The sequence below is a fragment of the Lagopus leucura genome, unplaced genomic scaffold, assembly GCF_019238085.1.
Source record: "Lagopus leucura isolate 7727_CA_CO unplaced genomic scaffold, USGS_WTPT01 Super-Scaffold_100019, whole genome shotgun sequence".
Taxonomy (NCBI): Eukaryota; Metazoa; Chordata; class Aves; order Galliformes; family Phasianidae; genus Lagopus; species Lagopus leucura.
The window spans coordinates 14,155,622-14,171,770 of record NW_024962273.1 but is presented as its reverse complement, the minus strand read 5'-3'; the positions used below and the strand labels follow the sequence as shown (position 1 = coordinate 14,171,770).

The window sequence follows — 16,149 nt, the reverse complement described above, 5'->3', positions numbered from 1 at the left end:
TCTGCTCCCCCCTCCCTCCCCTCCCTTTTTCAATACTGAACCAAGCAACTCCAACATGTGTCCGCGGTGTCACATGTCACCATGGCACGTATACATGCACACACGTGGGCTCTCCTCTCCATTGCCCTTGTCCCCGAGCCCTGTTCTTGTGTCCCTGCAGCTTCCACGTTTACAGGAGGGATCGGTATTTTCACAGCCGTTTGCTCTTAACCTCTTGGAGGCTGACTCATGTGTACTGTCTGGCTAATTTTAGGCTGGGGTGGGGAGACGGGTGGGAGATGTGAGTAGCTGCAAAAATTAATTTAATTACCTAAGCAGCACTGTGTTTCTTGCAGCTGCCATGGCCATCTCCTTGGGCACTGCCGTGTCACTGTCACTCTGACCGCGTGTCCTGCCGGGTGCTCAGCCCAAGCTGACGTCTTCTGTCTGGTTTTGGCTCTTTCCTGGGCTGGGCAGGGAGATGAGCCCTGCAGCATCGATTCCTCCTGCAGGCAGATGGGACACTGGCACGGGGACATGGAGAGGATCGGGGAACCTATGACCATCTTTTTCCTTCCTTGCAGTCCTGAGCTGTGCATTGGCCTCACTGGCTCTCTTGGCTGTGGGATTAGACAGAATCTGGCTGCTATGACTAATAGTAATAATGTTTGTAATGCTAATTAGTGCTGCAGAGTCACCTTGGGGATGGTCAGCCTGGAACTGGCCTGGAGCTGGCCTGGAACTGGGGATCTGCAAGGATGCCCAGCCCAGAGCTCCTGGCACAGGACAGCTCAGTGTCTCCAAAGGAAAACTGCTTTTATTGGGAGTGCTCATGGGCTCCAGTTTCAAGCAGGAATGGGGGAAAATGTTGGATGCTTCAGTGGAAATAGATGAGGCTGCTCTCTGTTCCCAGATGCTGGAGGTGCTGGGGGAAGTGGGCTGTGCAGGGCAGCACCCTGCTCCCGCTATGAGTCAGCATAGGCTGTGCCGTGCTGTGCTGTTGGCTCTATTTTTAGGGGCTGAGGATGATCATGGAGCACGACGTGTGCCCTGTGGCATCCCAGCCTGGGAGAGGCACCGATTCAGAGCCTGGTGGAGGGGCTGTGGCATGGCACTGAGCGATGATGGGTCGCACCATGTGGCGCTGTGTACTACGTCCCCTTGGGGATGGGACTGGGCACAACTCTCCCATCTCTGTGTCCAGGGTCTTCAGTGTGCCGTGGAGGAATGCTAAGGCACAGATGAGCCCCATGTTTTTGCACAGTCCATGGGGGGTGGAGGAGCTCAGTTTGGGCATCTCCTCTGGCTCAAATGGGGATACAGGAAAGGGCATGGCCCCATTTCCATGCCAGCTCATCTCTTTCCTCTTTTGTTTCTCTGCAGAGCCTAGGAGCTATGTTGAGTCAGTGGCCAGAACGGCCACAACTGGCAGGGCAGGGAACCTTCCAGCTGCCCAGCCTGTGGGCCTGGAGGTGCCTGCCAGGAATGGTGCCTTTGGCAACTCCTTCACCGTGCCCAGCCCCATCTCTACTAGCAGCCCCATCCACAGCATGGACGGGTGAGTATGGGAGTGTAAGTCCGCAGGAGGCGTAGGGTCTGTGCTAACCCCCTAACCCTGGGAGCTTTGCTCCCTTGTAGTGAGTTGGTGCCATCCATCCCTGTCCCCTCCACTCTGCCCACTGGAGATGAAAGAACAAGGGGTTTTGCTGGGAGAGGAACTGGGAAAATGCTCTTTCTCCCATATTTTGGTGGAGAATTGATGCGTGTGAGAACTGTGAAGCTGCCTCCAGTTGCTTCCTGTAGCTGGCAGGACTCATCCCACCGCTGCTATTGAGCAGCTTGCTGGTGCCATGCCTCAGTTTTCCTGTGCCTGCTTGGAGGAGGGGCCCAACCAGCAGTGGGAGTGCAGCGGAGCTGAATCCTCTTCTCCTGATCTCTCCTCAGTGCCTCGCTCCGCAGCTATCCATTGGAGGGCAGCCCCCACGGCACAGTTACACCTCCCCATGCTGTAGCTGAGCCAGCTTACCGGTCACCTATCGTCTCACAAACGCCATCTGCTCACAGCAGCTACCAAACTTCGTCTCCATCATCCTTCCAAGCGGGAACGCTGGGCTCTCCCTATGCCAGCCCTGACTACCCTGATGGCCGAGCCAGCTTCCAGCCGGACCCCCAGGTTCGGCAGCAGCCACAGGTCAGCGTGGTGGGTGTCCATGCGCTGCCAGGGAGCCCCCGCACCCTACACCGGACAGTGGCTACCAACACACCACCCAGTCCTGGCTTTGGGCGAAGAGCTGCCAACCCTGCTGTTGCCAGCACGCCCGGCAGCCCTGGGTTGGGCCGGCACACCATGTCCCCCCATGCGCCACCAGGGAGCCCCAGCCTTGCCCGGCATCAGATGGCAGCCGTGCCTCCCGGCAGCCCTATGTACGGCTACTCCAGCCCAGAGGAGAGGCGCCCAACGCTGTCCCGGCAGAGCAGTGCGTCCGGCTACCAGCCTCCCTCCACGCCATCTTTCCCCGTCTCACCGGCGTACTATCCTGGCACCAGCACTCCACACTCCTCCTCCCCGGACTCTGCCGCCTACCGCCAGGGCAGCCCCACTCCACAGCCTGCACTGCCTGAGAAGAGGCGGATGTCAGCCGGTGAGCGCTCCAACAGCCTGCCCAACTACGCCACGGTCAACGGCAAGGCTTCCTCGCCTCTCTCCAGTGGCATGTCCAGCCCCAGCAGTGGCAGTGCTGTGGCTTTCTCCCACACTCTGCCGGATTTCTCCAAGTTTTCCATGCCAGGTAAGGGATGCTGTCACCTCCATCCCTCTTCAGCTGCCTGCTGTCCCATGTCCCCTTCTCATCACTGTCCTGCGGATTTATGTCCTGATGTACTCCTGCCCAGCTGCGAACTTGCAGCACAGCTGAGGCTTGGACTGTTTCCTGCTTTGTTTTTTGTTTTTTTCGCTTTTCAAAAATGGTGAATCCAAACAGGAAAAATACCAATTTGATGTTGGGAGCACGCTGTCATGCTGGTGTAAACAGCGTGGGGATTTGTATATGGGGAAGATCAAAGCGTCTGCAGGCAGCTCGCATCCGCCCAGCTTCTCTCTGTCATGGGGATGTGCTGACCTCCCAGCCCCATTTCTGGTGTTTGCGCCCCAGGGAGCTCCCAGTGCTATGCTCCGGGCCCCCTCCTTGTTTCTGAAGGGGTGCCACACCCATATCACCATCCCCTGCTCCCATTACGAGCCGCCACCATGTCGCCGAGATTGGGCTGATAGGACTAGGGAAATAAAGTGCTGGGGCAGCAGTGGCTCCAGCTGCCGCTTCGGTTTGGCTGCCAAGCAGGTGGCCCTTTGTGGGCACACTGGCACCTGCAGTGGCCCCATGACTGCAGTGGCCAGGAGCCACCCTAGGGAGCGGGGACCTCTTGGTGCTGGCATAGCAGCTGAGTGCGATGGGAAGCACTTGAGCATCTCCTACAGATCACAAAGGGCTCTTCCCAGGCCCCACACTGAGCTTTAAATACAGTCATAGAGTAATTAAGGTTGGAAAAGACCACTCAAATCATTTAGTCCAACCATCAACTCATCCCCACCATGCCAACTATCCATGTTCTCAGGGCCACATCTCGGTGATTCTTGAACACTTCCAGTTATGTTAACTGCACCCCCTCTTTGGGCAGCCTATACCAATGCATTACCATTCATTCTGAGAAGAGCCCAGGGGAGACATGAGCTACCAGTGAAAATAAGGTTGGGGTTAAGGCGGCACGTTGGGGCTGTGTGGAGGTGAAGGTAGCTGTATTCCCAAAAAGGTGGGAGTCACCCAGATCTCACGCAGTTTTAGATAGTCTCCTTTGACTTTTTCTTCTCTTCTTCCCTTCCTGCAGACGTCAGCCCTGAGACTCGTGCCAATGTGAAGTTTGTGCAGGACACTTCTAAGTACTGGTACAAGCCAGACATCTCCCGGGAGCAAGGTGTGTAGGTGACATGTGACAAAGGACTTGGAGTGAGCTGGAGTTTGCTTGCTGGTGTTGGAGGGCACACTGCCTGTCAGCACGCCAGGTCTGAGCTCTCCCCTTCTCTCCCCCAGCCATCGCACTGCTGAAGGACAGGGAGCCAGGGGCTTTCATCATCCGGGACAGCCACTCCTTCCGGGGAGCCTATGGCCTTGCCATGAAAGTGGCTTCCCCACCTCCCACCGTCATGCAGCAGAACAAGAAAGGTATTATGTGTCCTCCTTCTTCCCACACTGAGATGCTTTCTATTGTTTCTGTTGAGCGGGCAGCCAGGGCTACTGAGCCAAACTGCCCGTGGATATGTGCTGATGTGGCAGCATCCCTCCCTGCTAGCCTCTGCCATCCCCCAGGTCATGGGGACATACCAGACATAGAGGGCTGGGGGACATCTTCCCCTGGGCTTTGGCATAGTGAAATGCACACAGCCCACCAGCAACGCAGCTTGGGGTGTGCAGAGGATCTGGTTCCAGGAGGGTGACTGTGAGTGAGCCAATGGGATTGCAGTGGGATGGTGAAGGGAGGAGAAGGATGAGGGCAGCTCTGGTGTGACAACATTTGGTCTCTTTTCTCAGGAGACATCACCAATGAGCTGGTGAGGCACTTCCTCATTGAGACTAGCCCACGGGGTGTGAAACTAAAAGGATGCCCCAATGAGCCCAATTTTGGTGAGTACCCCAGGTGTAGTTGGGATGCCTTTCCTTTGCCGGAATGTTTGAGCAGAGCAATCAGGTATCTGAAAGAGCTGCCCCTGAGCTTTCTGGAGGACAAGTGATGCTGCTGGGCAGGGTAGAGATGAGCCCCCATGGGCATGGTGGCTTCAGGGAAGGAAAATGCCACGTGTGGTTCTGTCCACCTAGAGCACTAATACCCTGACAAGCTCCTGTGCTGGGCAGGCTTGTTCCCAGCCCTGTGCTAACCTTCTCCCTCTCTCCCCAGGCTGCTTGTCGGCTCTTGTCTACCAGCACTCCATCATGCCTCTGGCCCTGCCCTGCAAGCTGGTCATTCCTGACCGAGGTAAGAACCAGGGCCAGCAGTATGGGGTGGCACTGCCCCTCTGTTCTTCGTGGTAGGAGCTCCTCCTCCAGCTAGGAGCCACATATGGGCTGTGTTTCTCCATCTGGACCAGCTGTCCAGGAACATGCTCTGCACTATGAGCCATAGCTCATTCCTTGTGCTCAGATGGTTCAGAGCCAGGCTGGGCTTTCCCCTGTATCCCCAAGTGCTCCATCAGTGCTGGTATCCAATGCTCAGCACTTAGAAAGGGGATAGTGCATCTGCTTCCAGTACCTGGTAGGTTTCCAGGCAGGGGGAGCAGCCATGTCTCATCTCTTCTAGATCCCATGGAGGAAAAGAAAGATGCTGTGTCGACCACCAACTCAGCCACAGACCTTCTCAAACAGGGTGCGGGTGAGTAGAGAAAAGCTGCTACAGGGATACTGTGGCCCAGAGCAGTGGCTGGCTGACCCCACTTGTGCTTTTCCCCTTCCAGCCTGCAATGTCCTCTTCATCAATTCAGTGGAGATGGAATCGCTCACAGGCCCCCAGGCCATCTCCAAGGCCGTGGCAGAGACACTGGTGGCCGACCCCACACCAACTGCTACGATTGTTCACTTCAAAGTCTCTGCACAAGGCATTACCTTAACGGACAACCAGAGGAAGTAAGAGCCCCTGCTACCACATCCTTGGGTCCCCAAAGTCTGGGCATGCGTGGGACATGGGTGTTACACTGGGAGCATGAAGGATGTCCCTCAGGGATGTGAGCTTGGTCACGGACCTTGGCCCTGCCTTGTGGAGTGTCCTAGGGGACAGCCAGGGGAGCTGTGATGGGAAGAGGTGGGGGATGACTGGCTGTGATGCTCTGTGCCTTGTGTTTCAGATTGTTCTTCCGACGACACTATCCTCTCAATACTGTTACCTTCTGTGATTTGGACCCCCAGGAACGAAAGTAAGTGCCCTAACCCTTGGGGTTTCCCCTGCCTTTTTCCCTCTCCCAGGCCACTGTGCTGCTTGGAATGGGGTCTTTGCTTTTGTCTGTTCCCCTTGCTTCTGTAGTGTGCAGGAGGCACCATCTCTAACACTTGTTCTCCTTGCAGGTGGACTAAAACTGATGGCAGTGGTCCAGCCAAGTAAGTGTATGCTCAGTTGCTGTCAGGGTGGATCCCACTTGGGTTTGAGCATCACCTTCTGGAGCGTCTGGCTGGGGGGGTGCCCCCACATGGTACACTTGGTTGCCTGAAGGATGGGCTCTTCTCCTTGCTTTGGGAACTTTTCACCCAAGCATGAGAGCACTGCTCCAGGAACTGAGCCCAGTTCCGGGGGTTAGTTCCCACTAATTTTAGCTATTGTGTTAGTGAAGGAGTTTTTATTAGGATGTCCAGCTGCTGGGATGTTTCCTCTCTCCAATTAGAAATGCCACAGCCTGGGCCTGTCTCACATTCTGTTCCCCCATATTTATAACTTCAGTTTGCACGTTCTAATAAAAAAAAAAAAAAAAAAAAAAAAAAAAAAGACATTTCGTTTATTGGGGGAGAGACAGACAGAAATAACCACATGGTCTCATCCAGCTCTGTGGGCAGCAGTGTGTGGTCTGCACTCTTGATGTCCCCGTGTGGCCTTTCTAGTGTTATGGGATCCCTCACATGCCTCAAGGTCCTTGTTTGGGGACAGTCGTGGGTTGAGTAGCTGGGATGGTCTGAGCAAAGAGGGTTTGACAGAGAGTGTTGGTCTTCAAAGAACCAAGAGGAGGTTTAGGCTGGTCTTCATGTGGGCTCTTTGGAGAATAGGGTATTTCCTTGTGGGCCATGCAAGATGAATGTTGAAGAGCACAGGGTTAACGTGGCCATACTGGAAGAGGATGGGTGGTGTTCCTTGGGTGAGCAGCACTGGCAAACCTCACTGAGCCTCTTGTCTTCTCCCCACCCAGGCTCTTCGGCTTTGTGGCCAGGAAGCAAGGGAGCACCACAGACAACGTCTGCCACCTCTTTGCAGAGCTGGACCCGGACCAGCCAGCTGCGGCCATTGTCAACTTCGTCTCCAGAGTCATGCTTGGCTCTGGCCAGAAAAGATGAGCTGGTGCTTGCGGGTGATTCTTGAATTTTGGAGAAGGACTTGGAGCTGATCCGAGAAGGAGTGTGAGGAAGTGCATTGTGGGAGAGGGAAGTGAATTGGGGGGGGGGGGAAGGGTTGGAATTGTGGAGGAAAACAGCAAACATTGACAAGAAAACAAAACAAAACCCTAAAAACTTGACACAAGCTAAACACACACATAGAAGAATCAAACCACACACCTATGTAACAGAGCCATGAAGTCAACGCCAAACAGGGAGAGGATGCGGATGCATGTCCCACCACAGGGAAGGTGACCAAAGTGAAGATGGCAGCAAGAGGAGTTCCCAGCTTTCGGCATTGCAGTCCTGAGGCCACACCAAGTGGTTATGTTTGCTCCAGACCAAATGCATGGTTGTCATTTGGAGGAAAAAAAAAAAAAGAGACAAAACAGTAAAAGCCATGAAAGAAGCCTTCATCGGTGAACGTCTGCTGCATGTTTGACACAGCGTACAGAGGATAACGCCCTGCTGCCATGTGGGCCCAGGTCTGCAGGACACTGGAGGAGATGCCGTTGGAAACTTCCCCTCGCCATGCTGCAGCAGAGGGTCCTGCCAGCTTACACCGAAACCTGCTGGCCACCCTGCTGGGGTTTGCAACGGCTTGGTCCCGAATCCTCTTGTTGCCTGGGTGCTTGGCTTTGGGCTACCCTCAGCTGCTGGCCCATAGCCTAGCACAGGTGAGACATCACAAGTTTCACCCACAGAGGGGCAGTGCAGCATCTCCTCCACTCCTGGGCAGCTCCTGTGCTCCATGCCTGGAAGAGGAGGATACTCCTGGTCTGGTGGAGGAAGGAAGGCACCTCCTCGCTCATCTTCCTCTTTTCCCTCCTGTCACCAGTCCTCTTTGACAGTTTTCTCCTGTGGCCTGTCACACATTCTCTTAACAGGAAAAAAAAAAAAAAGAAAAAAAAAAAAAAGAAAAATGTTACAATAATAATAATAATAATAATAGCAGATGCTTGCACAGGTGGGTTTCCTGTGCGGAGCAGTGGACCCGTGGCCGGCCCTATCTCTCTCTTTGGAGATGTGCAAGCAGTTTTTAAATTGCATGGACGTTCAAGTTGCACGAAAGGCGAATGACTACAAGTAACTCAGGCGCTTTCTCTTGTTTTTATTTTTGGAGGCCACGTTAAAAAAAAAGAAGGAAGAAAAATTATTTAGAAAACAACAACAACAACAACAAAGGATCAACAATCGCTGGGCAGCTTTGGCTCGGTGGGGAGGCCACAGGTCCTCTGAGAGCCACCCTCCGCCTTACCCATGGTTGAAGGTTTGCACCCCAAATGTACTGCAGGCTTTTCCCTGTATGTGGGGATGCACAGGGGCTGAGGGCCCTGTGCCTTTATGGCTGAGCATTGTGGTGTTGGGGAGCAGAGGTCCCAGCCCCAGATCTGGCTCTGGTGGTGGTTGGTGGAGGGAGCAGTGTGCAGGTTTGGGGCAGAGCTGAGCACTGTGCTGCGAGCACAAAGGTTCAGAGGTTGTGTTTTGTGGTTTTTATGTCTGGAGAAGTTTCGGTGCAGAGTGGCCCAGATAGCCTGCTGGAGGCGAACAATTAGACTCCTACTGCTGCAGCCCCCAGAGAACTTGCCTCCCTCGGACCACCCTTGCCTTGATAGCTATAATATATATAGGAGCTATACTGACGAAATACTGTAAGCTAACAAAATTTAAAGGAGGAAAAAAAGGTTAAATTGACACTCTGAAAATATTTATTTTTTTGCCATATTTTGCTTTCCGCGCATCGATTCTCCCCCTTGTTCTATCTGCCTTCCCCCGCCCTGGGGGTAAACACCTGCACATCAGAAGCGAATTGGGTGCAAGGGAAGCGCCGATGGGGCGTGCAGGTGCCACATGGGGGACATGCGTGTGACCGTGTGTGTGTGTGTGTGTGTGCACGAGAGAGCGACGGCGTGGGCGCGGAGGGGCTGGCGTGGCCGGAGGCTGGTTGGTGTATGGCAGGTGATGGATGCGTAGCGGGGATTTGGGTGCGAGACTGTGGTGGGATGCGTGGAGGACGGAGCCTTCTCCCCCTCCCGGCTCCCCCTATCCACATGGATGCAAAGACCTTTTCATATTTTATCTTTTTATTTTTTAATGATGTTTCTAAAGCGATTCCCTCCTTCTGCGAAATTCAAGCGAGATGAGAGATGATCTCACCCGTCATCTCCTCACCCTGCCGGTAACCGATTAGAGGAAACACTGTGTTTATAGATATATAAATATATATTTTTTTGAAAGTCTCTATTTTTCAGACTTGGTTTTCTCACTGCTAAGAAAGAAAAGAGATGATAATAATGTAATTTTATTTTAATCTACTGCCTCGGTGCTTGAGTCTCCCCTTCACCTTCCCGTCCCATAGGGCAAAGCAGATCGGAGCACCCAGAGGTACTGGTAGCATCACGCCTGCTTCAAGGCTCCACAATGATGCTCAAGCTGGAGATATAGCCTGTGTCTGAATGGCAAACGTTAACCATTGTGTAGTTTTTAACATAGAGTTTCCAATGATGTCAGCGGGCATTTGTCAGCTCCCCTTAAGGCACTTTCCTTCTTTATCTCCTTTTAAAAGTTACTTTTTTTTTTGGCTGTAACTCCCCACCAGTTGGGTTGTCGGGGACCCAGTACCGTGTCAATATTTTTCTTAACAAAAAGGATGGATGAGATCCTTTGGTTTTTCTTTGGCTTTGCCATGCAGTTGCGGTATCAGAGAGTCGAGCTTGTGCGCGTTCACCCTGCTCATGTCCCATTGTAACCACACCACCGGGTGTTCTCTCTCTCACACACACCAACACATCCCTCCTTCCTGCACAAAGAACTGCATATATTCTTGCCAAAGATATCCTTAAAAACGCACTTTTCCCCACATATATATATATATATAATTTTTTTTTTTTTTTTTTTTTTTTTTTTTTTTTTTTTTTTTTTTTTTTGCGTGTGTACATTTGTTGTACGTCACCTTTTTGTGTTGATTTGTTCTTTGGAGAACCTTCCCATTCCCATCCCTCCTCCCTTTGCTGTCGGTGTTGCTGCCTTACAGGAAGGCTCCTGGGGGTTTCCCATCTGACCCGGTAATTATCTGGGGGTTTTGTTGTGTCTCTGTCTGCTGGAGGGATGCACCCTTTGTGCAATAAGTTGTTCTTTCCTATTGGATGCAACAAACCAAATGAAGCCAGGTTTTGGTAGTTCTGGATGTAACGCATGCTGATCAAGCATGGAATATCATAGAGTTGTGGAATTGTTGGAGTTGGTAGGGATAGTGGGGAGAAAACCTAGTTCCAGCCCCTCTTGCAGGTTGATGCTGTGGGAAGGGATCCCACAAGCAGAGCCAGGCTTTGTCCCAGCATCCAGGAAACACCTGGATGTGGCCATAGCCTCTGGGCATTGATTTTTTTTTTTTTTTAGCAGTGAAACAGTCAAACCGGAGCACACCCTGCCCAGCAGGTTGGGCAGGTACGGAGCCGGCCGGCCCAAAAACCCAGACGGCATCATCGGCAAATGGAACCCTTCCCGTTGGAGCAGGCAGGGAGATCAGACAGCAGAAGAGCCCGCAGGGGCTTGTTTGATTCCGTTCGTTTGTTTTGCAAATTGCGAGGTTGGGTTGGGGTTACTATTTTTTTTTTTTTTTTCTTCTTTTTCTTAAAAAGGAGAGGGGAAAAAAAAAAAAAAAAAAAAAGGAAACAACCCAACATTTCTGTTGGCGGATCCAGCACTGCCGTGTTTTGTGTGGTTTTTTTCTTTTTCCTGTTGTCTTTGTTACTTTGGGAATGTTACAGATTTATTTGCTAATCAGTGTTAATGAACAGTTCAAGACTTTCAGACTTGCCCCTTTCTGTGTATTTATATAGATGGAAAAGAAATATGTTATATTTTGTATCTTTGTGCCCATGGCGTCGTCGCGCGTGTAAAGATGACTTTGGTTGCACCATGTCTGCGTGTGAATGTGACTCTGCTTTTGTCTTCCCCTTTGTACAGATGTCTGATTCTCCGCAGTTCATTGTATGGCTTTATAAAGTGGTAAAAACAAAAAATCAGTTATATAAAATATACTGTTGCTTGGAATGCCCGCTTGGTGTCCGGGTCGCTCGGAACATATCTCACATTCTAAGGGAGCACGGAAATAAATGTTCTATTCTTTTTGCATGGGGGGGGGGGGGGGGGGGGAAGCCCAACAACCACCATGGGGGTGCTGTGTTTTCTGCAGCTGTGCCCCCCCAGTCTTCAAAGTTGGGCTGGGGGAGGTGTAACTACAGTGCTGCTCACCAGATGTGGGTTAACTGGGGAATGTTGGGGCTGCTGTGTGACTCTGGCTCTGTTCTGGCCTTTGTTTGACAAAGGGGGTCCCTCTTTACTGGTGCTCCCTTTGAGTAGTGGGGGCTCATTGCATCCTGTTATCCCTGGCACTGAGGGTGGTGATGAACAATGTTCCCTCCACCCCCATGTCACCATTAGGGCTGAGCTCTGTGCTCCTCAAACTCCATTCACTGCCCCTTTAGGGACAGTCCTGCTCCCCCATTCCTGGCAAAACAAAGTAGTCCCCCCTCCCCAAGTAGCATCCCTGCCTTTTCCCGGGCTTAGAGAGTGATTCCCAGCATCAATCAGAGCCCCCAGCTCTCTGCTCTGTTCCTTCCCTTCCTTACTGAGTTGGTGGCCAAGCCCCGGCCCCCGGGATGGATTGAGTTTAATTAGACAAGAAATATCAGCCAGAGCAGCAGCAGTTTCTCTGGCGCCAGTACTGCTGCGGCTCACAGGCTCTGAGCTTCTCCTGGGAGCCGGCAGCACTAAAAATACCTCCTGCCTTCCTCTGAAATAGCTGTGGGGCGAGGAGCGGATGGAGGGGGCTGCTCAGAGGACCCCGTGCTGAGGGGCCTGTGCAGAGGTGGAGGGGTAAAACAAGTATGGGGAAGAAAGAGGATGGTTATGGGCACCCCGAAACCAGCAGTAGGGATGAAGGTGGGTGTGTTGTGCACCAGGGGATGAGAGTGGCTTGCTGTAAGCCAGCAAACACCATGCCTTCCTGCTCCCTCTCTGCTTTTTTTTTTTTTTTTTTTTTTTTTTTTTTTTTTTCTGCAGTTAATTCCCCATTTCCTTTCCAAAATTCCTCGGGAGCTTCTGGTTTGTGTTTTTCCTCAACATGTTCTTATCTGCCGCCCGCGCTCTCTCGCTGGGCTGCACAGTGCTGGTGTTTCAGGGCTCCTTCTCTGCAGACTGCAGCTGTCCCCTGGCCAGGCTGGTGACCCTGGTGTCACCATCACCAGGTACCACCAGATCCAGCCAGGAGCCTCTATTGCCTCCCTATTGCCCACCACGCCCCTTCCTTCAGGTTCCTAAAGCTGAGATGTTTTTTCTCCTTATCTTAGCTCCTGCTCAGCTGTCTTGGGGCCACCCAGGAGAGTTTCTTGGGGGGGTTCTCTGCTGCCCACCTGCAGAAGGCAGGGATGAGCACGCTGGGGTAAAACCAGGTACTGCTGGTGGGGAGGAGGGCACTTTCTTCTTCTTTCTCATTTACCCTCTCCCAGACTTGATCACAGTGGTGGAACCCCTCAGTGGTGTTCCCACGGGAACAGAAGATGTGACCCAGCCCAGCCTTTCATGGGCATCATTTGTAGGCTGAGAGCCAGCTGGCATCTCCGGGGTGGAATGGGTGCAAAGTATCCTACATAGGCAACACATACAGCACCAAAGTTCATCCATGTCGACAATGCCAAACCCAAGAGGATAAAGCCCTGCCCCTGGAGACACTCAAGGTTGGGCTGGAAGGGCACTGAGCACCTGATCAAGCTGGTGTCCCTGTTCATTGCAGGGGGGTTGGACTAGATGGCCTTTAAGAGCCCCTTCCAACCCGAGTGATTCTATGGTTCTATGATTCTAAGCCTGTTATTGAGTTGCTGGTGAGAAAAAAAACATCACTGAAACAGCTCTAGGGGTATCATCGTCATCTTGGGGAAGTGTCACCGCTTGGAGGTGGGCACAGACATGATCTGTGGTGCAGCAGTTACCCATTCTCCATGGCCACAGTGAACAGAAAATGACAACGAAAAGGATCAGGGTTAAATACTAAAGGAAGAGGGATCGTATGGCCTTCTGCTATCGTTCACCTGGAGAGGGAGTGGAGCTGAAACTCCGGGGGTGACTGAGGAAAGGGAAAAGAGGGGCTGTGCGCCGGGTCCTGTCGGAGCAGGGCGGCGGTGGGAGGTCCCTGGGAGCCGGGCGTGGGTATAGGACCGCGCTGTACTCTGCCTTGTGAGGTTCGGGCTCCATCTACAGGGAGGTGCCTCCAAGAGGCGGATGGAGCCCTTGGGCTGACGCATGCCCAAAACGGGCCTGGCAGGAGCTGACGTCTTCTTGCCTGTTCGCGGCTTCTGCAGCTTTTCTCTTCTGAACTGTGCTCCCGTCCTGCACTGGTGGGAAGAGCTCAGGTGCAGACAGATCTGTATGTTGCTGCACCAAGGGGCTCGGAGCATGCAGGACCGAGGTGCAACCTGGAGCTAGTTGCAGGATGCTCCAGCGCTGCTGACCCCTGGCTGTGGGCTCTTCACAGCCTCTGCTAAAGCTCACCCATGGGCAGGGTGCCCCCGCCAAACAGCCTCAGCTCCCACGGGACTGATGCTCCCAGCGGAGGACTGTGGTTATTGCAAACATGAAGTCCTGGGCTCAAGTGCTGAAGCCTAGAGGATCCCCCAGGGGATGCAGCCTGTGGCAGGTGATCAAAGTAATATCGGGTCAAAGTCTCATCAAGGCAGCCTAATTCACATGCTTAGGTGTGATAAAGCCGCACGAGGCACCTCTATTCTCCCTAGTTAGAAGAGGCTCAATCATATCCTCATCCTTTCACCTGCCAGCAATTGTGGGCGTGAAGTGGTAACAAGTCCAGCCTGGTCCACTTACCTTAATAAAAGCAGTATTTAGTAAAGGTATAGGAAGCCCCTTGTTTGCAGTCCCTCTGCCCTAGCCCAGGATAAGGAAAGCTTTTAATGCTTCCTCTGTGCCTTTATTTTCTCCCTCATTCATGCTCTACCTCCTGTCTGTATTGAGCTGCAGTGCTGATGGACTCCAGTTGGATGCATCCTTGCCTTCGTGGTGGGATAACCAAGAGGGACTAAACTCTTCCTCATTGCAGCCCCTTGCTCCTAGGGAGATTTGCACCCTCCTGGCTCTCACCCTGCCTTTCCACCATTCCGTTACTCTGATGGCAGCTGGATCCAGCAGAAAGTTCTCAGCTGATGGTAAGTAAGATAGTGTTTATCTCCAAAACTGGGCTCTTCCTTTTGGATGTAGGACTCTCTCCTTCCATATTTCTGCCAGTTAGGCTGAAGGGACAGAGGGGTACATCTGTCCTGATGATACTGGGACAGCTGTGTGACTGTGGTGGCAGTTTTCTATTCCTGGTGGTTGGGGTTCTCCTCTGAGTTTTGCTCCAAGTTGGGGAGTTTGTAGTTAAGTATGGAGCCTGTAACCATGCCAGACAGCCTGGATGGTCCCTGGAGAGGGATGTGCAAAGCACACACAGGTATGCTTGCATGCATCTATACTCAGTACAGAGCAGAAATGCCCCTATGGTCTCTTTTTTCCCATCTCTGTTAAGTCTGTGTTGCAGCACTACCCACTCTTTACTCCCCCCTTCGTTCTGTAAGAAAGAAAAACAGGAGTAGAGGAATGCAATATTTGCAAGCTCATTGTTTCCAGCCTCCATCAACTGGATAAAACAAGCCACCAGCGAGCAGCTTCTCGTGACTGTGCACAGAGCCCTTGCCAGAAGAACAGGGCTGTAATGAAAGCCGTATGCAGGAATGAGCAGGAATTCAGCAGTGCTTTCAGCAGAGCTCTGCTGGGATGTGCTGCAGCCACTTGGGAGAGCCGTGGAGAAGGGTGATTTGTGGCTGAATGTCCAGCTAACACTGAGGCAATCTGGAAGGGCTTTGGTTTATGTGGGCTCCCTCTCTGGGCTGAGATTTTGCAAGTGCAGTGGGATGGCAGGGCAAAAACAAGGAGGAAAAGCTCTGGTGGGGTGGGAACAAATAGTTGCAGTGACTCAGGGTATGGTCTTTGTATTTTTTTTTTCCCATATGAGACAGCTTGGATTGATCTACTTGAGATACTGGCACCACCTTTGGACTTGGTCCCTCTAGGATTTTACTGTGGGATTTGAATTACCTTCATGAATGCATAGAATAGCTTCCAAAGTGCCACAGATTTGCCTGACTCTGGCTCGTTGTGGGTGTTCAAACCCTATGGCCCTGATCACCCCACCTGAAATCTCTCCTTCAAATTATACAGTCAGGTTAATTCCTTCCAGCTTTGCTTTGTGCTCCTTACTTCCCTTGTACTCATTCAGGGGAGGTAAAAAGGAGGTCTGTGTTCACGGTTTGGCCAATACTATCTTCTAAAGACCTTTACAAGCATACCCACAGCTCTTATTTGTAGCACCCTGGGAACCTCACTCCTCAGTGATGGTACTCAGGGCCCTCCATTGAGAGGAGTGGGGAGAGGCTGTTGGTAGGGGTAGCAATACCCTGGGAGCACTGGAAAGATTTGTAGGACATTCCTGGGATGTGTGGAGCAGACAAGATGACATTTTGGCACTGTGCCTCTTGGTAAGATGTGAGGAGAAGAAGAAACTTGTGCCAAGGTCCTATTTTGAAGCAGCCCTCTCGAGCCCTTTGATACAGATAGTATCCCTGGGGATAGGGTTTCACACTTCTTTATAGCTCACGCTCCCATGGGAGAGAAATCCCAGCCTTGCTCAGGCTGGCTGCTGTCTGCCTCGGCTGCTGGGCAGCAGGCAATGGCTGTCCTTCATCCCTAAGGGCCCTGGCCTCAGCCATCCTATGTGCTCCCACAAGGAGAAAATGCTAGATGATCTTTGTGGTCTTTTCTAATCTATCATTGATTCAGTGACCGTGAGCTTCCACTGGGCCCTGCTACGTGTTCCACTTCACACTGCTGGGAGATGTGGAGCTTTTCCCAAATGACCATGTAGAGCAAGGAGCATGAACCGAGGACGCTCACCACCAGGTCTCCAAGCTCAGCAACCTGCTGTCCCATCTCTGCTCTCTCC

General features: G+C 52.4%; 1 protein-coding gene across 14 annotated transcripts in view; it reads left to right on the top strand.

Annotated features, from left to right (window-relative positions):
• The window catches only part of TNS1 (tensin 1), a 46,857-nt gene extending 35,700 nt beyond the window's left edge, over positions 1-11,157 (top strand). For all 14 annotated transcript variants that reach the window (XM_042877839.1, XM_042877843.1, XM_042877842.1 and 11 more), the window contains 11 exons: positions 1,363-1,537; positions 1,924-2,768; positions 3,862-3,948; positions 4,065-4,196; positions 4,563-4,655; positions 4,927-5,004; positions 5,326-5,397; positions 5,480-5,648; positions 5,867-5,935; positions 6,084-6,116; positions 6,914-11,157. In XM_042877839.1, coding sequence (XP_042733773.1) covers positions 1,363-1,537; positions 1,924-2,768; positions 3,862-3,948; positions 4,065-4,196; positions 4,563-4,655; positions 4,927-5,004; positions 5,326-5,397; positions 5,480-5,648; positions 5,867-5,935; positions 6,084-6,116; positions 6,914-7,058 — 1,898 coding nt within the window. In that variant the 3' untranslated portion in view covers positions 7,059-11,157. The remainder of the gene's footprint in view (positions 1-1,362; positions 1,538-1,923; positions 2,769-3,861; positions 3,949-4,064; positions 4,197-4,562; positions 4,656-4,926; positions 5,005-5,325; positions 5,398-5,479; positions 5,649-5,866; positions 5,936-6,083; positions 6,117-6,913) is intronic.
• Positions 11,158-16,149: the final 4,992 nt, after the last annotated feature.